At 40.9% G+C, this 24,052-nt stretch overlaps 2 protein-coding genes across 2 annotated transcripts; one reads left to right on the top strand and one right to left on the bottom strand.

The window, feature by feature from the left end:
• Nucleotides 1-3,063: 3,063 nt before the first annotated feature.
• Nucleotides 3,064-4,545, top strand: LOC131227723 (zinc finger protein 8-like). The gene has a single exon (XM_058223532.1). It carries the CDS (start codon nucleotides 3,222-3,224, stop codon nucleotides 3,909-3,911), a length of 690 nt encoding a protein of 229 aa, XP_058079515.1. The 5' UTR covers nucleotides 3,064-3,221; the 3' UTR covers nucleotides 3,912-4,545.
• A 17,244-nt stretch (nucleotides 4,546-21,789) lies between these two features.
• On the bottom strand, nucleotides 21,790-23,573 carry LOC131227576 (AAA-ATPase At4g30250-like). Its single transcript, XM_058223388.1, has one exon. The coding sequence runs from the start codon at nucleotides 23,495-23,497 to the stop codon at nucleotides 21,989-21,991; it is 1,509 nt and encodes a 502-aa protein (XP_058079371.1). The 5' UTR covers nucleotides 23,498-23,573; the 3' UTR covers nucleotides 21,790-21,988.
• Between the last annotated feature and the right edge of the window lie 479 nt (nucleotides 23,574-24,052).

The raw sequence follows: 24,052 nt of genomic DNA, 5'->3' as shown, positions 1-24,052 counted from the left end.
GATCGCCGGGTGTTTGATGAAATGACTCAACGAAGCATTGTTTTATGTGCATACATTTTGTGGAATCAGCTGGTGGTGAGAAATGAACGGATACAAAACAAATCATTATATACATATAAAAAAAAACATTACATCTTAATATTATTCTCATATCTTGATTTTGATGTCGCTCGCCCAATGTTTGATGAAGTACTTATAAAGTGTCATTATTGTTTTGCATTATATGAGAAATTGAAAATGCATTTTATGTTTGAGAAAGTGTCGTACAGGGTCGAAGTCGACTCGAATCATCCCAACTAATAATTGAACCGATCCATAATTGACTCGACTTTTGGTAGATTTTTATTTAGTTGCGGTTGTCTTAACTAGTCAATGTTAGTCGATTTGATTTGAACTCTATGTGAATAAATTATAAGACTAAACTCAATGTTCAAGTGATGAAGCAGATTTATTAACTTCCTATAATTGCTTAATCAAATTTGTGTAGTTCTTTACGAGTACAATTCACATTTAAGCTTACATCGAGTGTTAAGGGTCAATCAATGACAACCATAAGCTAATTATATCGAAAATTTTTAAAATTTTTTAAAAATCTAAAATAACAAAAATTTAAGACATTACAAATCCATCCCTCATGTTGGTAATGATGTGATATATATATATATATATATATATATATATATATATATATATATATATATATATATATATATATATATATATATATATATATATATTCTGTTAGCTTGTTAGTGCACCAATTATGCGAATTTGAAGGTCCGCAATGGCTGCCTATAATTTCTTATGATGTGGCCCACCAGGCCTGAATTTTTAGAAATCACATAATCATGTTGGAACTCATTAGATGCACAGGTTGGATTGCATGAAAACAACATTACAGGCGTCACCATAGATAGTAATAGATACCCACCCAACCAAAACATCCCATTCACATGGTGTGCCACATGATGTATATCATCCATCCCAAATTCTCAGCCGTCGGACCTTTCGGTATGAGTTGGATGTCATGAAAACCTCATAGTGGGCCCCACATGCAGGAGCTATGGAATAAGCCTATTCTACAAGAGACATTGTATGTAATAATTACCAAATTATCAGCGTGATTATCGGTCTAAAAGACTAAAACAAAAGTGGGGCCCACAAAATGGTTGGTCGAGAAGTGTTACATATAGACAACACATTAGGTGGTGAATGAGAGAGAGACCCACCGACGGATTTTGTCACATCTCTCTCGTTCCATCTCTACCATGCTGTTGACTGATGGACACATGCATTCCATGACAAGAGATGCAGACATCCTCCTTATCGTGCGCACCCCCCCTTCTGGTACGAACCCCCAAAAAGCTCATCACCTCCACTGCTCTTGTCAGCTCCCATTTCAGTACTCTACCCATTTGTTACGAGACATGTTTCCGGAACCGGATTGCCTCCTGCCCCCGCGCCTGGACAGAATCCAGCCAGGGGTTCTGTGGGGCCTACCTTGATATATGTGTTTTATCTGCTCCGTTCATTATTTTTTCAGAGACCAAAAATGTGGAACACACGGTGTGGATTGACCTCTCATTATTAAAAACTTCTTGGGAACCGTAGAAGTTTTGATCAAGCTGATACTTGTGACCTTAAAAAACAACACGGTGGGCCCATGGAAGTTTTCAACGGTGGGTGTCATTGTCACCGTTGCTTCCTGTGTTGTGGTCCATTTGAGAATTGGATCTTCTTTATTTTTGGTACCATTTGTTATAATTATCTGAAAAAAATGGATGGACGGCGGGGATAAAACCCATACATCATGATGGGCACCAAAGAGCCCATGCACGGACCGAGTCCGTCCGGGGGCTTCCGGACACGGATCAGCTACTGACAGGTTGAGTAGCTAGACTTGCTACTGAATGACGTCACTAAGGACCCACCATGATGTATGTGTTGCATCCACACCGTCCATCCGTTTGGAGAGATTATTTTATGGCATTATACAGAGAATAAGTTAGATCCAAATTTGGTGTGGACCTCACCACAGAAAACAGTGGGGAGAGTGACGCCCACCGTTGGAAACTTCCTAAGGTCCAACATTATGTTTATTTGAGATCCAAACTGTTCATAAGTTAACGCGACATGAAAGAAAGGAAAACACAAATATCAGCTTGATTGAAAACTTTTGTGGCCCTTAAAAATTTTTAACGGTAGACGTCACTCTACCCACTTTTTTCTGTGGTGAGGTCCACTAGATTGTTTTATCTCACTCATTATTTAGATCATACTATATAATGATCTCTCCGAATGGATGGACGGTGTGGATACAAAACATACAACATGGTGTGGTCCACAAAACTTGGTGACGTCACTTCAGTAGCAGCGAGTCTCGCTACTCAACCTGTCAGTAGCTAATCCGCTTCCGTCCGCTTCCATGTTTCCTAATTCCACACGCGGACACACGAGTAAACATGAGACACGTGTAAGAAATCTGATTTCGATAAGGTTGAAAATAATGCCAGGATCTTCTGCCTAAAAAGGATCGGATAATTTCTCTTCAGATGGGCCCCACTTTACAAAATAAATTGACTTTTAAATTCATGTTTCTCATGCCAGGAGATCTAAACAGCTCAGATCTCACACGTCTCACGTTATGACACATGCGCCCACGTGTGGCCGTGTACGGATCCACATAGTGGAATTTGAAAGCTTACACTCGAGAAATGCTGATAGTAAACTCCCTTGATTAGACTGTAAGTGTACTAGCCTCGCACGTGTAAGCGAGACACGTATGAGGAAATCAAAGCCATTTAATTATCAGACGATCCCAAACATCTAGATCGCATTCCTCAAAACACAAGCCAATCTGTTGTTTCAATCCGCACCGTTGGTCAATTTCTCTTAGATTTCTTTTGCGTGTACACGTGTAATCCATCCAACGGTCAGGTCATCACAAGATGAGCGGCTCAGGTACACCCACGTGTGAGGCGAGTACGATTACAAAGTACACCCAAGCCATTTCACCTTCACATGAACTGTCCACGGTTAACAAACAAGTGGGCCCCACACACTCACAACCGCAGGAAATTAAAAAAAGAAAAAAAAGGAAAACAATCCCACCGCAGTGTTTTCATTCCTCTTTCTCATTCCTCCCATCTCTTCTCTTCTAACTTCAACGTGGTGAACACTCTCCTATCCTGCGCCCTTCTCTCCGACCTTCCCTTCCAGAAATGGAGAAGTTGGAGACTCATGATTTCATGAGCGTAGACTCCTTCTCCCAGCTGCCCTTCATACGCCCTGCGCACATTAGACAGAAGGGCATCCGCCTCTTCGGCATCGAATTCACCAGCCAGAAAGAAACCGAGCTAGATTCCGACGACGCTAACGTGAGCCATGATGCGAAGGATACGCCAGAAGAGAGCAGCCGTAGGTTCGAGTGCCACTACTGCTGCAGAAAATTCCCCACCTCTCAGGCCTTGGGCGGACACCAGAACGCGCACAAGCGCGAGCGCCAGCACGCTAAACGTGCGCACCTCCAGTCCGCCCTGGCGCACGATAGCATCCACGAGTCCGGGAACGTCTACGGCCTCCTCAATTACCGGCTCGGCTCAGCGCCCGCTCCGAACGGCGCGTACATGGCTGGCCGTGGGTTCGAGCCATCTCATCCCTACACGTGGAACAACCGTGTGTACGCTGGACACGTGGTGGACTCGCAACCGTTGCCTGGGATGTGGAGAATCCCGGTCGTACAAAGCCAAGGGCACCTGATCTTGGATCGCAACCGTCCATCAACGGTCCAGATGCCGCTGCTCGAATCTAGAGTAGTTGATTTAGATGGCCCACCCTACAACCGCCACGTGTACGGAGGAGCCACCACCCTCAACGTGCATGATCCTGTGAGTTTGGAGCTGCGTCTGTAGAAAGAAAAGTGTGGGAATTTTGTATTAAAAAAAAGACATTTTTTCTCTTATATGGAAATGATATTTACACCCCACTTTTTGATATAAACAGCCCTTTGTAGACCCATTTTCTTGATTGGTGTTCACTTCACCAAAGAGACAAAGGGGTGTATCTATCAAAAATAGGCGGTTTTAATATCTGCTCCCTTATTATTTCTTGGACTGAGATGACTTTGCGCTACGTGGGCCACGCCTGCATCAGATCCACCCCGTCCATCAGGTGGGCCGCCACATTTTCACCGTGGATCCAAAAAAACAGTTCATTCCAAGCCTTGAATGGGCCACACCATGGGGAACGGTGTTAAATCATTCATCTTAATGCGATGCGTCAGATGGATGGATTGGATGAGACATATACACCACGGTGGACGTACACACAATTGGACGATTTTAATGGTGGGACTTCCCATCTCGACGGTTGAATTGGCTTGATTGTTGGGTCCTGATCCAAATCCAAGCTGGCGAAGCTGATGGACGGTGAGGATCTCATCCACATCAATTCATCCCGTCCACGTCAGCAAAAGTCCGTTATTTTCTTCGTTTTTCTGAGGCATGTGTAATTCCCAATAATGGAAATTTTCCTTATTTTTGTACAGTGCTTTTTTTTTTTTTTTTGTAATTAGGAATTTTAGGATTCTTGAGAATCTGGACCAGAAAATTGACAAGTGAGGACATGTTTTATTAATCTAGACCGTTGGTTTGTTGAGTGGCCCCGTTGATGGACCATTCCATAAAAACTTTAGAGACTGTAAGATCAAAGACACCAATCTTAGTCCTTCTCTTGGTTGAAGGGTCAGGATTATTGAGGACATTTGAGGCAATGGTCAATCAACGGTGGCATGAAGCAAACCAACGGTCTTGATTATTTAAACATGACCTCACCAAAGAGCTAGTTGAGATGTAACTTATCTGTTTGCTTCAAATTGAAGTTTGCTAATTCAACGAGTGTGGCATTATGCACTTCCGCATGCAGGCAGAGGTGCTAACCTGGAACACGTGTGCGAGATCTGAGCCGTCCAAAACGTTGGCCACATGCTCAAAAGTAATCTGAAAGGTTGAGATAATTTTTAATTTCTGGCCGTCCGTTTTATTTGCCCGTTGGGACGCCGTGAGGTGGGAGACTAATATTCTTGATTCTTAACTCACATGATGGAAACCTCAATCTCACATGCACGTTCGTTGTTGGCACGTGTGCCTGAGTGTGGGTGAGGGGTGCGGATTGCGTGGTGACCCCAACATCACCAAGCTCCATCGTTTCAGGACTCTGTGGGGCCCACCGTGAGGTATGTGTTTTATCCACGCCGTCCATCCTTTTTGCCAGCTCATCTTAGTACATGAACCCAAAATTGAAGAGTATCCAAAGTTCATGTGGACCACACCAATGCCTACCGTTGGAAACTGTTTGGGGGCCACAGTACTTTTGGATGGAGCTGATATTTGTGTATTGCCGGCATCCAGGTCTATGTAACCTCATGAACAATCACTGTAGGCCGTAGAAAAGTTTCAACGGTGGGTATTGGTATCAAGATGGCAAAACAGATGGACGGCGTGGGTAAAACACATACAGCATGGTGGGCTAGACGTAGCCGGTCAACAGGGATATCAGTGGTGTTGTGGTCACCACCCAATCTACTTCTTCGTAATCCACTCTTCCCACGTGTGCCAATGTGTGGAATTAGCAAACAATCGGATAATTTTTTTTGTTAACGGCACGTGCAATGCAAGCAAACTAGTTGATTTTTGGGCTATGGTATGTTGACTATGGTTCCCTCTTGATGAACGCCTTGGATCTGACACGTGTGCTGTTAGACATGTGTTAGAGACACGTGGGAGAGCGGAGGCCTGTAAGCGAATAGAAACTTCCCATGCACCTGATTGTATTTGGATTTGTGGAACTCTACATCACTTATTGTGCTGTCCTCACTTCATTGAAATCTACTTCCCCTGCATTACAGAAGTCCTAGGGAATAACTACTCTGAATTCAGGGAGCTCCTTCACATATTTTTCTCTCATTCAGGGGTATAAAAGCAACAATAATTTCTAATAAATTTGAAATAATTTGATTGGTCAATGATTAAAAAACAATAAAAATTACAATCCTTTAAATAACGAGCTCAAATATAAAATAAGTTTTAAACTTATACTCTAACTCAAATACTCTAAAAATGTCACTTACTATAGATAATAAATTTACTATTTATATCCTTTTTGGTCAAAAATCAAAACCATCCAATTTAGCCCAACTATGTTTTACTCCTAACTTTTCTGAGCCTTTTTCACATCGGGCACCGCTTCTACAACTCAAAGGATCAAAAGTTATTCTCCTACTAAAATTTATTATTTATAGTAAAAACAAATATAAAATGAACTTTTGACTGTCAATATGATGGAATCTCACAAATCCGCCATGAGGAACCCGACATGGCAGGGTTGGCTGGCTTAAGTAGGTTCTCCTACCCTAAAATTATATATAATATATTGAAAAACTCATCCCAACTTATGAGATACAATTGATTTAAGGTTTTGATAGGTCAGATAATTTCCGCCTCTCATATAGCCTTTTTCTGGTCAATATTTGCCTTGAAAGTGTTTGTAACCCACTCTATAGCAAAGTCACGGTAACATGGATAATCCTAAACATCAATGACTTGTCCCATCTTTTAGGAATGATCATATCAATTCTTTTAGGAATGATCTTCTCCATTTATTTTTAGACAATTAAATATATTTTTTAAGAGTAAAATAGGACTGAAACCTGTGAAATCCTGGCAGTCAATAGTAATTTGAATCCATATGAAAAAGAAAAAACCTCATACATATAGTCTAATTCATATCAAATACACTCTTCGAAAAGCATCAATAATCTCAAATGACTCGTTAGCCCATTGCTTGAGAACTTGCACACATGGCATAACATATTCAATTTTTATCATTCGAATTGGAAAAATATTCATGAGTCATTAAAAATTCATATTTTCAAAGTAAATTTAATATCTGATTAGTGGAAAGTATTTCGGTGATTGAAACCATAGGATAATTTTCAGTGAATCATTGATAATTTCTTTATATAATCAAATTAGTAGGCACATTTTCCACATAGCTCATAATTTGAATGATTTTATTTTAGTTACCTACAATGGTAGGTATGGCATATGAAATACACCCATAGGCTGATGGTGGTGTGGCTCTGAGTGAGAGAGAGAGAGTTAGCCATCACAATTCCCCATAGCATCAAAGGTTTCCTATGTTGATTACTTTTAAGGCCAAGGATATAGATTTATCTCCAAGTTACTTACACACTCTTACTTTTAGATAATGAATAATTTTAGTTATTCGTAAAATTAATTGTGATAGAGATACTATAAATGTAAGCATACAACTATAATCAACGACACATTACTCATAAAAAAGTAATTCTTATTTCAAAAATTTGAACACATATTATAAAATGACTTGAGTATTTTTGCACGAAGCGACCTTCATGGTGATCCCATTTTGTGGACAACTCAAATGATGTACATATGCAATAGGTTGGCACTCGCATGCTAGTAGGACAATAGCTTACCACCCACATTTGTGCATGCACATGTGCCTTCGTGCATGTGTGTCACTATAGATGAGAGAGACGAATTTGTTCCTACATTTCATGTGAAAGGGTGAACACATAATAAAGTCCCATTTGGATACCACCTAAAAAGTTACTTTTTGTACTTATAACAGTATATAAGTAACTTATTTCAAATCAGTAAGATTGGTTTATGGTTAGTATAAGTAACTTTTTTTACTTTAAAGTATTTAATCACTTAAATTAATTTATTTTAGCTTTTCTACTTTTCATAAGTTGTTAAAGAGATGCATCATGAGAGACAAAAGAGAGGAGTATGTTGTTTACTTAACATACTTATCTTCTTAACAAATAAAAACTAAGATAAGCTATTCGTAGAATAAGTAACTTATCTTAAGTAACTCACATTCCAAATGCCCCCTAAAAGGCCATAATCTCCAAAAGACCCATCATCAACTTCAAGGGCAAGCAGTCTATGATTGATCTTACCATATTAGACGATTTTCCTCAATGGTGATGTAGGACATGACATAGATACATTCATAGCATGGTTGAACCAATAGAAGGTGAACCTTAAATTGACTATAACTTTTGATATGATTATCATTACGGGGCATACAACCTATCAATTTTTATTGTAACAGGCCATCCACGGTGAATCGACCCACAAAAGTGGGTCACGAGTGTCTGTTTCGTCAAAAAACATGTGCTTTCAATTCAAAAATGAAAATTTAAGAAAAAATTACTATTTTTAATAATTCTATATATATATATATATTAGAGTTTTAAATTTTCGTCTTTTTTAGGAATAATTTGTAATCATGCTAAGACTCTTCTAGCAAAAGTTTATTTAAATTTTTTTATTTTTAGAAATTAGGATTTAGAAAAGTTTTACTATAATTATGATTTTTACTAGAGTTAGAATATTGCTATTTTTGATAATAACGAATTTTGATTTAATTTTTTTTTCTTTATTAATAGTGTAAGAGAGACACACATAAGAGACAATTATCAATCAAGCTATTTTTAAATTTATTAGATTATTTCTATTTTTCTATTTTTCCTTGTGGATTTGAAGAATCTATATGACTAATCTAAAGAAGCTTCATGAATTTGGAGTAGTTATTCTTGAGGAAGACAGTGATCGACGTCATCGCATTCATCCCCACATCAAATGGTAATCACTCAAACACATACACAATCATGCAAGTAAAACACAAATATTAGTTTACTAAATGTAGAAAATATACTTATAAAGCATTTCTACTTCTACCCTTGTAATCTTAATCTAATTCTAACACCCTCGAACTCAATTAACAATCAATAACTAAGCAAAAGCTTACAAAAAATAAAATAAAATCAAGGGCTTGATTGGGAAGCAATCAAATTAATCTAATCCATTTGACTAATAACATAGATTAAATTACTCTGATGCCATGAAATTTTTTTTAAAAATTTAATAGTTTCTTCTTTCCTCATTCAAATAATTTATAATGAGTTAAAAATACAAAAATAATAAGCATACAGTAAATATAGAATATTAGCAAATATGATAGAAAGTGTAAAGTGGTTTGCAGGACCACATGAATACATACACCAACACAGTAGATAAATTTTTATAATTTGAGCCAACCACCCAATTTTCATGTGGGGCCACTGTGTGATTCACGTATTCTTTGCACTGGGTCATGCCTATATTTGAGGCAGGTGGTCCACTGATTTGAACGTTGTAGATCACCTGATGAGTAGAACACCTTAGTTTTTCCTCAAGGTGATGATCTGTAAGGTGAGCCCCACAGTAAGCATGGTGCAGATGTTTTGCACGGATGAGATGAAACTTTGGCAGGAAAGACAGTACCGTACATGAAAATTGCTCTTTTGAAACAATGACGTTTGATGAAGCGTACTTCCCTTCCTGCGTGTTACAGTATGTTAACAGCCGGTGGGGGACGTGGATTTCCTGCAAAAGCATTTCGCAGGAAGTTCCTGCGCTGGGATGCTAGGTGGGGCCCACTGTAATGTTTCTGATAAATCCACACCGTCCATCCGTTTTGGGAGCTCATTTCAGGTCGTCCAACAAAAAAATGAGTTGGATCCAAAACTCGAGTGGGCTGCACGAGAGGAAAAAGTGTAGATTCAGTGACCATTGTTTGAAACATTCGTATGGTCACAATGTTTCATATCAGGCGATGTTTTTAGTGTTTTCACTTCATCCGAGTGGTAATGACCTTATAAACGGTTTGGATGACATATAAACATCAAGGTAGATCCCAAGAAGGTTTCAACCGTAGAAAACTCTTTCCTCGGTTTTCCGTCTCGTACCAGTTTTGAATCCACCTCAATTTTTTATCACATGTCTTAAAATGAACTCACAAAATGGATGGACGGTATGGATTTCTCACAAACACCACGATAGGCCCACCTAGCATCCCAGTGCAGGACGAACTTCCTGCAAAAGTCTTTGCAGGAAATCCACGTCCGCAGGTGAGAGACTCTCGCTATTTTAACGTCCCCAACAACTTCTGGTTGCAAGTGGGCCCCACTTTTTCAATGCATTAACAGTAAAAACGAGGAGAGAGAGAGAGAGAGAGAGAGATGGATGGAGTTTAGAGAGAGAGAGAGAGAGAGAGAGAGAGAGAGAGAGAGAGATGGATGGAGTTTTAGGACCGCCATTGAATTAGAAAGAAAGGCCGACAGAATTAAGGAAAGGTGGGCCCCACAATCCTATAACGTTGCAAACGAGGAAAGAAGGTGCTGGGTTTACCATGGTGTGTGGTCGCTCTCGATGGGTCAGCTAACGTGCGCTGGGGGGGGGGCCACGGACGTGTTGACAGAGTCATAGTACCTGAGACGTCGGTTTCATGGGCCACATCAATAAATACAACTGACTTGTAGAAGCTTTCTCTTCTTGAAAAGTAGTATTATGATTATGCATTCATGTCCTTTTATTAATGATGCAATTTAAGAATATTAGTTGTAGTCTTTCATGACCTTTTTTGACTCGGTGACTCGGATATTCATTCTTCCTCTCTGAGTCAGTGACTCGGTGGACTCTTTATTCTACCGAGTCGAGTCTGAGTTGACTCGGATGAGTCCCATCGCATCTTACTTGGGCAAGTTGTTAATCCTTGGGTGCAGTTTATAAATGATGCAAGGATGAAAGTGATGAGACCAAACACCTTCTTCCTTAGGGGATAATTACTCCGAATCCACGAAGTTTCTCCAAAATCCTCACAATTATTCTTCAAATTTACAAGAGAAAATAGAAATAAATTCTAAGAAATTCAAAAATTAATTAATTGCTGATAAAAATGAGATTACAACCTTTCAAATAGTGATATCAAACATAGAAATAAGTTTTAGAATCAAACTCCTCACTCCGGTGGTAGACTCTCAGGAGTTTCAACACCTGGTTGAGGGTTCGAGTACCCATAGGTGGTGAAATTCCACTACGGCGTGAGTGTGTGGTGGTGTGTGTGCGTGTAAAAAAAAAGTTCTAGAATCAAATACCCTAAATACATGACTTAATATAAATAGTAAACTTAGATGATTATAATTTCTACTAGTCTTCATGGTTTTTAGCCAAAAATATAAAGTGTCCAATTTGATCTAACTATGTTATTTCTCTAAAATTTCTAGGTCATTTTCATGTTGGACATGACTCTTAAAACTTAAAGGATCAAGACTTATGAATGAACTAAAACTTACTATAAATAGTAAAATCAAATTTAAATTGGACTTTCGACCATCGATATGATGGAATCTCGCAAATTTGGCATGAGTAACTTGGTAGAGCTAGCTTGGTTGGCTAACGTAGCTTCTCCTACCCCAAAATTATATATTATACGTTGAATAAATCATTTCAATTTGCGAGATATGTCTGCGTTAGTGTTCTGACAATCCCAATCACTTCCGCCTTTGATCAGGCCTTCTTTGGTCCATCTTAGCTATGAAATTGTCTGTGACCCGCTCTACATCAATAAATAGGTGTGATCTTGATTGAAATTTGACCACACTTTTCATTGGGCCCAACCTAAACTTGAGTGTGGGCCCATTTATTACTAATGAAGGTTTTGTTTGAATCTAAATCAGGCCCAAATTATAAACGGGTCTGGTTTGGGTCTCTCTATCAAGCATAACTGAGGCTTGACCCAACTCTTTCCACCGGATAGTTAACCCACAGTTTAAAAAATTGAGAAATTCTGAAATGACTCGCATGAGTCGACTCAACTCAACCAGATTTCAACTCGACTGGAGAAAAAGCTCATTTGGTCGTGACTCGGTCAAAACTCGATAAAATCTGACGTGGCCCACCACAATTCAACATTGTTTATATATCTTTGTTTTTATTATTTATTAAATATTACTCAGAAAAAGTTATTTGAGTTCTTAAGAAACTAGTCTGAGTTTTTAAGTTGACTCGACTCGACTAGATTTTAAGTTGACTCGACTCGACTAGATTTCAAGTTGAGGGGAGTTTTTTCTGCTTTTCCAACCATGAGACAAGCCAAAGCCCACCCAAGGCAATTAGCCCGGTGCCAGGTCAGCGGAGCAAGCTGTACTGTTGGGCCTTTATGAACATCGAGGCCCATGCGTGGCCCAATAGGTTTTGGGCCTCAAAAGTCATGCACAAACCCAACCCACCAGCCTCACCTCAGTCCAAATCCAAGCCCTAAGGGCTGGGCACAGCCCAGAATAGCCGAGTTCCACACCCTACCCACCATGGTTTGTGGTTCTTCGTTCAAGCCCATAGTCATCGAACAGAATCAAAGCTCGTTAGTGTTCTCGTCAGAGTTATTGGATACTCTGGAAGAGTGTGGTGGTTGATACGCAAGCAGTCAGAAATAAGTATATGCCTAACACATTAACTCAACTTAAATTTAAGTGGGTCATCATTCAAAAAGCATTTTGTTTAATTATCTTAACATTTGATCAGTTGCCACCTATGTTTAATTATCTTAACATTTAATTATCTTCTTTTTTTTTTTTGGTCTTTTCTTTCTTGCCAACCTTGATCCCTCAACGTAGAGGTGGGATGATGAAGCTCAATTCCACCCGAGAAAATTTAAGGTTGGCAACATTTAATTTATCTTAACATTCAATGAGGTTTTGCTGTTTTCTTTCGTCATATGATAGGTTACTTCAAGTCATTTTTTCCAAGGGTTACCCGAAAGCAGGTTTTGTAATTATCTTTTCTCATATATGGAAAATCGCCTTTTGCCAAATAATAATAATAATAAAAGTTTGTTATCATACTTGTGATTGAAAATGGAAAAAAAAAAAAACTTATTTTATTTCCAAAAAAAAAAAAAAAGGTTGCCACCTATGTTGTACTCTATTATTATTATTATTCCTGAAAGATCTAATTAGAAAGGGACATATGTCGTTGCACAATAAGTATATATAGCATGCTTAAGATCTTCAAAGATATTTTAAACGCATGTTAAGAAGATAATAGCTAGCACTGGTTGAATAATACACGTCATTAAGATATAGTGCATGGTCGAGCAATGAAAATTGGAATGTGGTCGAGAGAGAAGCGCCGGTGAGGCAATTACCGGGACAGGTGTCTAAGAAGAGTCCAGAAGGCTGAAGTGGTGCTACTGTAGTTGCTGTAACCGATCAAATGTAGGAAGAATCATTTAGATGGTTATCTTAAAAGAAGTTTAGAAATATCAAAGAAGTTCAACGAAGCAAAACGTCTCGTATTAACCTAATCAAATAAACCAATTTAACAATTATCATTTATATTTCTTAGCATAACTTATCATTCACATTGCTTAATGTAACTAGTAGCCTTCTACATTAGATGTAGGAGTAATCCAATAGTTGTAATCCACATCTATGCTCATATGACGGATAATTTCTATTAAAATACAAGAAGTTTTCTTATAAATGTATTTTGCAGTTATTCCTTGTTGTCGACCATAAATGTTTACTTTTTGCTTGCTTTTGTATCTGAAAGTACTTTCCTACAAAGGTAAGATGCAACTCATTTTCAGAAGATGAATCCTACCCTTCGATAATTGGCTAATTATTTTAAAACAACAAGTGGTTGAGTAGGCAATTGTACTTTTAAAATCTCGGTCATATACAGTCAATTCTAATGTTTATGTTAGTACTAGCTCTTAGTTAAAGTTTTTCCGTTGGAATGAAGCTGCGCAGTCAGTTCTAACATACCTACACATTTCATATGTGACCGAATTTTGAAAACAAGAGTTTTTTTGCTGCCCATAAAACGACCATACATGGGCTAGATAGGTAATCAAATCAATATAATTGGTCTACCTAAATCGTGGGTCAGCTGTTTGGGAGGTTAATCTCGATGTTTTTGTTTGTCACGTGAACAATTGATTAGGGTCAACCATCACGCTTTGCCAGAGTGAAGTGTTTTAACCAATTGGATGTTTTAAAAGCTGATCTATACCAGCCAAGATGCCATTTGGTTTTATAAAAAATGGTACGTGCACTTTCCTCACACGTAGAAAACAGGGGCACGTGTGTGATATCGGATCCGTTCATTAGGTGATCCTCGCGGTGTAGTTGCTTTGTATAAATGTCATCATGTCAACGTGGCTTTTGACCGTTGGACAATGTATGTACATGGAATTTTGACCGTTGGTAATTTTTCATAACGGTTGCTTCCTTCGTACACATGATCATCGTGGCTTTTGATACATGGCATCTACACGGTAAGGACCTTCAGAAAGTGGTTCCAATGTCACACACGTGTGACTGGTTCCACGTGTGATGCAATGCACGTATAGGGAGCCCGTGCAGCAAAATACTCTTGAGGGGCCCACGATGAAGTGTGTGTAATATCCACTCCGTCCATTTGTGCGAGTTTAGGACGTGAGGCAAAAATCAGGTCGATCCAAAACTCAAGTTGGCCACATCACTGGTAAACTGGAAAGAAGTGGATTGCGTCCGACTAGATTTGTGTGGGGGCCACCGTGATGTATTTGTTTATCCACGCCGTCCGTTGCTTTTTTAATATCATATTAAGGTATGGTCCCAAAAATGATGAACGGATTTGTTTATCCACACCGTCCGTTCCTTTCATCCTCGTGGAACTCACATTATGAACGGATTGGATGGCATATAAACATTACAGTGGGCTCTAGGAAGGTTTCAACGGTAGGCATTTCCATCTCCATTGATTACTGTGGTGTGGCCCACTTGTATTTTGAATCAGCCTCCGTTGTATCCTAACATGTGATTTTGTAAATGATGGACGGAGTGGATGCCACATATACATCAGTGTGGGTCCCACACAGATTTTTGTTGAAGGGTCGGTCGAATAGGATACAATATCAACAGAAAGCACTTTTTTGTCATTTTATTCACTAAAAAAATGTAAGTAGGATCCTATGTTGGGCATCTTTCTTCTAATACGCACAAATCCCTATAACAGATCCGGACCGTTCATATTGCGAGTCCAATCATGACGGGACCATAACTAAAAAGTTAGACGAATTTGACGATCCTTATTGTTCCAGAAAGATGGTTAGAAAAATCCAGTCAATGGTCAGGATTCAATAAGAAAAAGGCCATCTAATCGAGTAGTTACGAGGCCGGATCCAATAGAAACGGTTTTACTTTAAGCTTAAAGTACAAATCGACGTGTGGGATCCACCGTGGTGTTTGAGATAAATCCAATCCGCCCATCATTTGCATCCATTATTTTTCTCGTTAGTTCTATAAAATCAGGTTGATTTCAAACTAGGTTGGGCCACACCACATGGATCTGTTACGGTGGGAACACCCACCGTTTAAAAACTTCTGAATCGTATGATGGAACCCAGTGTTTTTTTTTTTTTTTAATCATCTAAGTCGTTAATAAGATAGATCATACCAAAGTAAATGTACACGCAACAAATTAGGCCATTCCAAGACTCAGATGGGCCCGTAATTTTAGATGTTTTATGCATGCTTTTACATGTCGTGGCCCACATGGGTTTTAGATCAATCTGATTTTTGTTATCCAGAGATAATAGTATGTGGACCAAATGATGGACGGCTGGATATCATTAAAACATCATATTGGGCCCCACGCGTCAATTTGTACAGTAGCCTTAAAATAGAAGCGTTTGTACTGGATCAAACCTCAACTAGAATTGCTTCAGCTTCGTGATTATTGAAGTACGTGCCCATCCACGGTAGGCCCACCAAAGGAGCGTCTCAACACGTGTGTGGGCCGCACGTACAAGACAGAGAGCCAAACGTCTCTAACATGGGATTCTTCCACTTTGAAATTAACAAAGAAAACATAGTGCATAACACATCTTAAAAAGGTAGAATTCCATGATAAAGCTCACCCACCATTTCACCTTTCCTTCAACTAAGCTGCAGCACCTCCTCCACCGTAGATGTGGCATCCATGAACCCAGATCTGGACCATCCAAGTTATGGACCTACCATGGATGAATCACATCCTAATCCAAGATTCTTAACCATCCAATTCTTAGGTCACAAAACGAAATGATAGAATGAAAATGATCAGAGATCTAAATTCAATTTCAATTATGGTATGGTAGTCTTCTATGTTACATCTACAATTGAGGACGACAACTTGAACGGTATTGATTTTCGCGCAGTGGATGAGTTGCAACAACTAAGTAGCATGTGGTGAACTCACATTAGAGCCATTCGTTACTCTATAAGAGAGAATACCTACATCTCCAACAACACTCAAAACACAAGAAAACATGCTACATTTCTCTTCTACATAGAAAATGGGCTGTAGCTGTTTCTATCCAAACAAGCCCTATTGCAATCACACTCCTTTCATACACCTTTGTTTCTTCCTACTCATACTAGTCTTGTTCATGGGCCACTCATGCTACATTAGTCACGACTCGGTCTTCGATGGGGCGATCCAACGGCTCAAGTTCACGATCATGGTGTCGCCTTTCTTGCTGATTACGATGGTCCACTCGCTTTCGGCTTGGATTTCCAGTTTCCTCTCCGAAGAGTCGTTTTCGCAGCGTTGAGAGCATGATTCAGTAAGTCGAGTCACGACTCAGCTGAGTGAAGGTGCGGTTTGACCGAGTTCGAGTTGACTCGGGCGAGTGTCATCCAACTTGGGTGAGTCATCAAGGAATGATATCTCATCTGTGTTGTTTAATATATATAGGGGGTTGATGGAGATGGCCCAGCCCCTTTTTATGGGCCTGGAATCAGGCCCAGGTTTGCTTGTTAGTCATGTGGTATGATGGTTTTGTAGTGTATTGAATAAGAGGAATCATATGGTATTGGACGGTGGATATGCATGTTATTCTCGGATTTGCAATTGTATAATTGGGCTCATGGCCCATTCATCCGGTAGGATATGAGTGATCAGATAATGGATGGTTAGAAATAAATGAACAACAGTCTACATTTGATATGTCTATGGCCGCAACTGATGAGATCGAATAGGACCATTTTTCGACCGTCCATTTTCCACCCACAGGTGGCCCACCTGATCAGTGGCACACCGGATTTTCGGTGAGAGCATTCTTGCCATTGGATCTACTTACTAAATGAACCCATTGGACCGGTGTTTACCATGGAAGCATGTTTGAACCCAACCTCGAAAGCAGATTTTCCAAGGTCTAATCCCAACCCTAGACCCCATTCAAGCCACCTAACTCATGCGATTGAATACTAACCCTAACATAAGTGGGGCTGCAGCATATTAGATCTTTAGCAAAATAAAGTCTACAATTACTCTTTATATAGTCTAAAATATGGATGGAAATGGTCACTAAACTACATAGCATGTGGGCCCCAGGATAGTGCCAATCATGAACTATTTTATACATATGGATGGATCTTACCATAACTCTACATAGCGTAAAGCCCCACAACATAGACGGTTCGAATCAAGGACCCTATTTTCTACATGAATGTATGTTAGTTATAACTCATATTTACAAGTAGTGCATGTAAAGTCAAGTGTGGATTGCTTGAGGCCTTAATTCAAACCCAAACCAACATACTGATGGGAAAAAGATCGATTTTTCTACCTTAGCCCAACTCAACTGTGCCGGCGTAAACTTCAGGTTGGGGCCATTCCAAGTTGCACCCGTAGAATAGGGTGTGGGCTGAGTGTGACGTCGGCCTATATTTAGGGCACCTAGGGCTTGAACACTTGACCTTCCTCTCCAATATCACACTTGACCTTTCTCTCCGATATCATATCAAATAACTACTTTCTCTTAAAGCTCAAGTGGTTAGAAGAGGGTGTATCAAGGGACTCTCTACTCACTACTCATTAAAACTCATAGAAAGGAGTAGGAAAAGGGTGAGCCAAAGATATCTAAGTTGTTCATCATACTAATAGCATGATCAATCTGGCCCATTTGATATCATAGAGGAGATAAGAAGCTTTGAAGATCATTGATCAATGGCTCAAGGTACACACATTTATCTTGTAATCATTTGGGTTTCAGGATTTGTATAATCATGCATCTACAATCCCAAGGGAAGAACCATCATTGAAGTGATTATCTTAAGGACCATGTTTAAGTAAAAAATTAAAGCCAATTATGGAACCTCTTGAAATGAACTGGACAACAAAGACCTAATTTTCATGGGTCTGATTTGAGTCATCCTAAAATGAACCTACATCTGATCTGACGTGGCCCACACTCATCTTAGGAGGGTTGTTAATTACTAAGTTAAGAAAAGTGGGTATTAAGAACCTATCTATACTTGGATAGCAAAGTAATTAATACATCACCTATAGAAGAGGGAATTGAAAATTTGAAATTAGTTAATTAGTAATTAGGATTTTGAATAATAAAAGGAATATCAGAAATCAAATTTCCTTCCTCTTCATTTTCTCTATCTTCGTGATGGAAAATCTGGGTTGTCCCGTCCTCTTGGTAGGACCTCTTCAGCTGGGTTTATCTTTTCAACTTGGTTCTTGAATTCTTCTTGAATTTATCTAAGATAGCTGAGGACCGTATTTGTAAAATGTGGATTCAATCAATGTATTCAAGGCACTATTTATGTAAAAATCCCATTATGCATTTTATACCTGATCGAGACCTGAGTAGGGAGAAATGTGTCATGTTTAGATCCTCCCGTGCCAACACCCGACCTATTAAATTGGTTTCTTTTGATTTGGGCTCGACTAGGAACCAAACCGTATTTTAATGGATAGCGTTCGGGGCCAAAAATATCAACACGATTATGAAATGGTCAGCTCCGAGACTTTTGCTGACCCAACCCGAACTGACATGATTGTACTCATGCCTAACCGATTTGGGCCGAAACCAAACGTAAGTATGAGTTCCATCATTTCTCTAAAAGCTCGAGCTGGTAGGGGATGGTGTATCAATATATATGTGAGGGAACGAGGGTGGAGGGACACTCACATTGAGGCATATTTGCTACTCTCGGGATTTAAAATAAGACCTTTCGATCTAATACCATCTCAAATCACCACTTTCTCTATAAAAGCTTGAGCTTGTAGGATGTCGTATCAATGTATATCAAGTGACTTTAACAAATATGGATTTAGTTTGAATAAATTAGAATAAAATCTCATTTCTGAATAGAAATTAAACTGTTTGGACAAGGATCAATTTGTCATTTGTTGAGTTATTGAATAATGAAAATCATGAATGAATTCTCATAAGCAATTTAGTATCCTGTGCACTACAAGGCAAATCCCCCTTGAAGAAGATTAGGCACTCGTCCTTACTCATGGATAGGGTGTTAAGGGCAGGTGAGTCCATTTGGGCTTGGCCCACCTTAAGCTGGACTTGTGCTAGAGTATGTCTCAAGGGCTGGGCTTGGGTTTAAAATTCAAGCCTGGTTTTCACTCAGGCTGGGTTTAGGCTGTGTACAACAACTTGTCGGCCTGGTTCAGCTCATTAAGGGCCTATTTTGTTCGTGGGATTAAATGGTATAGAATTGCATTAGATGGGATTAACAACATTATTGGATCAGGGATTGCATGTCTGGAAATACCATGGTATTTTGGCCAGCCAATCCCCATGTTTGGAATCAAATCTTTTGCATTAAGCTAAACCCACGTTTGGTGGACCATGAAATTGTAATTAGGGCCTGTTTGGCCAACTGCATTAGGTGGGATTAAGGTGGATGAAATTGTAAAAGTTACAATAAATGCATGTGTAAGGTATTGTCCCGGGATTGGGTATATCCCATGCTTTCTAATACTATGTTTGGAATATTGCATTAAAAAAGAAATCCCGGGATTTACTTTCAAATTACACTTTGGATGAAGCAAAAATACATCATCCATGGGATAAGTAATCCCATCTCATACTTTCCAACATAAGGCTCATTTTCCAAAGCCTATTAAGTTAATTTTAATTCCATCTCACACTCCTTCCATACATGCCACTCCCATTTTCAAAGGGGAATTAGTAATGCAATCCCATTTAATACAACTTAATGGACCAGATTTACAACTGGTGTGGGTCACTTGTACACATATATAACTTGAATGTCATGTATAAATGACGCATATCATGGATGGCATGAATAAAACACATGTATCAATGTGGGGCCCACAAATGTAGATGATTTCAAAATCCATATAAACCAGCATGAGACCAAATGTAATTCCCTCCCACATAATCCCAATCCCTTGTGCAATTTGCACGAAACCAAATGCAATTCTATCCCTCCTAATCTCATCTAAAGCCCATACACCAAACACGCCCTAAGCTTTGCAATGGCAATTTCATAATATACAAACCCTTTGCATCTCTCTCTGGACCAACCCACACTTCTTTATGGTCATTGCTGTCAGTTCACCTGTCTCTCCATACCAACCCACATTGGCTTACTGTCATTGCATAAACGGTGGACTAGTGACTATTGCAGTAGGTTTGCCTTTGCCTCTCTCTAGTGGACCCAATCTAAGTTTAAGACTACATCGAACAATGCAAGCTGGTCTTGGATATAACTTGCCTGGCCCTAACTTGGCAAATAGACATTCCTACTGATGTACCAGACCATCTATAAATGCAAGTGGGTCCAATCCTAGTTTTAAATGGGTTAGACCTGAGGCTAAAATCTGGACCACCCTTCACTGTGCTCTTGATACTCGGTGTTAATTCTGAGTCCGACAATAGAAAAGAAAATAAAGGAGACTCTGGCTAGAGTAGGGGACCCTTCGATGCCAAAGTCAAGTTAGGAATCTAGGTCTAAGTAGCGTAGGGTAGGCTTAAGGTGTTAGATGTCGCGTTCCTATTCCGGTATCAACGTCTCCTATTTATACCTTTCATCTAAAGTAGACGTGTCCGTTTTTCTCGGCACCTTATTAGGCCTCAACCGCGAACAATGGAGGTCGTGCAAATGGAGATCGTGCAAAAGTCGTGCAGGTGTGGGCGGTTAAGCAATTATCCTAAGGACGTGACATCAGGGATAATCCGAGCGCTAAGGATGAACCGAAGTCCAACTCGAAACGATCCTTATGGTCGGTTCACGCAATGGTGATATCCGTCAGACTCGGAGGGAGAGCTTAGTACTATACTTATATTCTGAGCCTGATTTCACTATACTCGGAGCTCGGAGGAGGTTACACCACACTGCGTAGTACTTTGCTGGCCCAAACTGCTCAGAGTAAGAGATGGGTCAACTCAGAGTGACATGTAAAATTTTCCATAATAGACTCTATATGGTGCATTACCATACATATCAAAAAGAGCAGTGATTATTCTTCAGTTGTGTGACCAAAGGACTGACTCAGTTGTGATAAGTCCTGTGTTCACTCCAACTCAGTCAGACCCGACCTGTTTTCGAGTGACCCTGATGACTCACCCTAACTGGACCCAATCAGGCTGGTCCACCGGACTCAAGACCAGACAATCTGTCCAAGTGGGCCCGAGTCTTTTAAGAGCTACAATAGGAATACTACATTAACCATTTGATTTTGCCCTTGTGATTCAGACTGTGATAAACATCAATTCAACGGTTAGGATCTTGTGCTCAAGTGTGATTTCTGAGATATGCTCGATCCACAACATGCCCAGTTGTTTGGATGGCCTGGATAGAGGATAAGCCAAATCTAACCCTTAAAACATTATGATTAATCCCACACGAATGCAAAACATAGGAGTGCGTAATGCACACCTTCTCCTCAATTTTCAACTGCATGGCTAGAAATGGATCACATGTGAAAATGTGGCGCATGTTTGGAAGATCCAAGCCGCTCATTTTGCGGAGCCATATTACAGTGCCTTGATCCAAAAACCGGATCAATCTTCAAATGGAGAAAAACTGAAGGGTTAAAAAGAAGTCAACCAATAGATACATGAACGAGTCTGATATTCAGATGATAGGATCTACATGGTGGACCAGGTCTGATGAACGGAACGGATTCTCTGCCTGCCTTTCACATTGGCAGGTCTTAGAAACCCAAAAACCCGTTTGCATGGAGGACTCTGGATCCACCGCACTCTGCGCATGTTAGTACCTAGCTGCTAACTCCTCTAACTTACACGGCTATCACACACCTCTCCTTCCGGAATCCGATTTCGTCAGCCCCTTAAGCTTCACCAAGAACCGCACCTTCTTCTCCCAGCTGGTGGACCCCACCTTCCTCCTCTTACCCCCAGGCGAATCCAACGACAGCCCATCCTCACCGTCGGATCTCCCCACGTACTCCTCAGATGGCCCACTCCCATCCGTCAGATCGCCACCCCTCCCTCCATCCTCCAGCAAACTCCCCTGCAGCGCCGAGATCACTGCTCTGATCGCCACGTCAGCATCCCTCCTATTCCGCAGCAGGATCTCTCCGACCTCTGCCGTCGTGAGGGCCCCACCCGCCCGCATGCTGCTCTCCACCACGTGGAACAGCACGTGCTCATCCACCCCAAGGTACCTTCCCGCCAAGACCTTGAACGCGTAGAACCCACACGAGCCGAGCCGCACGTGCACATCCATACGCCCGTATCTAACGAGCGCCGGGTCGACACTGTCTCTGTGGTTAGTAGTAAAGACGATGATCCTCTCTTCCCCGCAGCAAGACCACAGCCCGTCCGTGAAATTCAGCAGACCCGAGAGCGTGACCCGACCCTCCACATCATCATCGCCACCGTCCATCGCCCTCCTCGCCTTCTTCGATACCCGATCCGCCGTCAGATCGAGCGAGCAATCGATATCCTCGATCACGATCATCGAACGGTTCGTCGTCTGGATCAGCAACGCCCGCAACTCGGAATTATCCGACACCTTCGTCAGCTCCAGATCGTACACATCATACCGTAGATAATTCGCCATCGCAGCGATCAGACTCGATTTACCGGACCCGGGCGGGCCGTACAGCAGGTATCCGCGTTTCCACGACCGGCCCACCCGGTGGTAGAAATCTCGGCCGTTGGAGAATGCCGTCAGATCCGACGTGATCTCGTCCTTGAGATCCGGATCCAACGCAAGCGTGTCGAACGTGGATGGATGGCGGAAGGGGACCGAGGCCCACCCGGACTCGTACGATCCATGGCCAGTGTTGGTATACAGACGGCGCTCCCGCGAGACACGCTCGAACTCCTCCGCACGTGCGGAGATGGAGTCGAGGTAGGAGGGGAGGAGGCGAGTGCGGTCGCGCTTTGGCATCCTGAGGCAGAAGCTGCGCTTCTCCTCGAGCGAGTCTTGAACGGTCTCGATGTGGTGGGTCCACCAGACGCGGTGGCCCATGAAGGTGTCTTCGAGCGTGTGGTTGGGGGCGACGGTGAAGGAGACACGTGTGGAGTTTTTGGGGCGAGTGAGGGTGAGGCGACGGCACGTGGTGGAGGGGTCGAGGGAGTTGAGGTAGAGGGTGACGTGGCGGTAGAGATCGTTGACGTCGACGCCGCAGTAGCCGTTGAATTCAGGGATTTCGAAGTAGGAGTATGGACTGAGCGAGTCTTGGAGCGATTCCCAGAGAGAGTGGAGGAGAGAGAGGAGCTGAGAAGGGAGGACGTTTTGAAGGACAGTCAGGAGACCGAGGAATGACCACATCTGAGATAAGATCTCCATATTGAGATTTGGGTTTTGGGTTTTTCTTCTTTTCGGTGTGAGTGAGTGAGAGCGAGAGAGAGATTCTGGACGTGTTTGGATGTGCCATTTATAGGACGGACAGATTTTGAAAAAGGAGGGAGTCGAGGGTATTTTTGTAAACTTTCATCTCACTGGACAACTATATCCGAGATTTTCAATCACTTGTCATGCTATCCTGATAATATCGCGAGATTTTCAAAATCTCGACACATTTTTTTGACTTACCGGCTATTGCAGTTTAATATAAGAACTTAAAATATATGAGCTGAGAATTCTTGCATAAACCCAACACACGACCTATTAGCCTCTGACCCAGTTAACCCACTTATAAATTCTTCATGTCATACTAACCATTTATTTATAAGTGGTTTGGCCTCAACTAACCGAACCCAAATCCTCCATTTCTGTTTAAATGGGTAGGTCGGGCTCGACTAACCCAACTCAACTCAACTACCCATGTTCTTATTTAGGCTTTAAAATGAAGTTAAAAAATTTAGGGGTTGCTTGGCACTGTCAATTTAGGGGGATTCAAGG

Source organism: Magnolia sinica, chromosome 15 (assembly GCF_029962835.1).
Source record: "Magnolia sinica isolate HGM2019 chromosome 15, MsV1, whole genome shotgun sequence".
In the NCBI taxonomy this organism is placed as follows: Eukaryota; Viridiplantae; Streptophyta; class Magnoliopsida; order Magnoliales; family Magnoliaceae; genus Magnolia; species Magnolia sinica.
This window is presented reverse-complemented; position numbering and strand designations above follow the sequence as displayed.

What these genes read in the sequence shown, in the direction of transcription:
- LOC131227723 (XM_058223532.1), top strand. Translation starts at nt 3,222, where the DNA reads ATGGAGAAGTTGGAGACTCATGATTTCATGAGCGTAGACTCCTTCTCC.
- LOC131227576 (XM_058223388.1), bottom strand. Translation starts at nt 23,497, where the DNA reads ATGGAGATCTTATCTCAGATGTGGTCATTCCTCGGTCTCCTGACTGTC.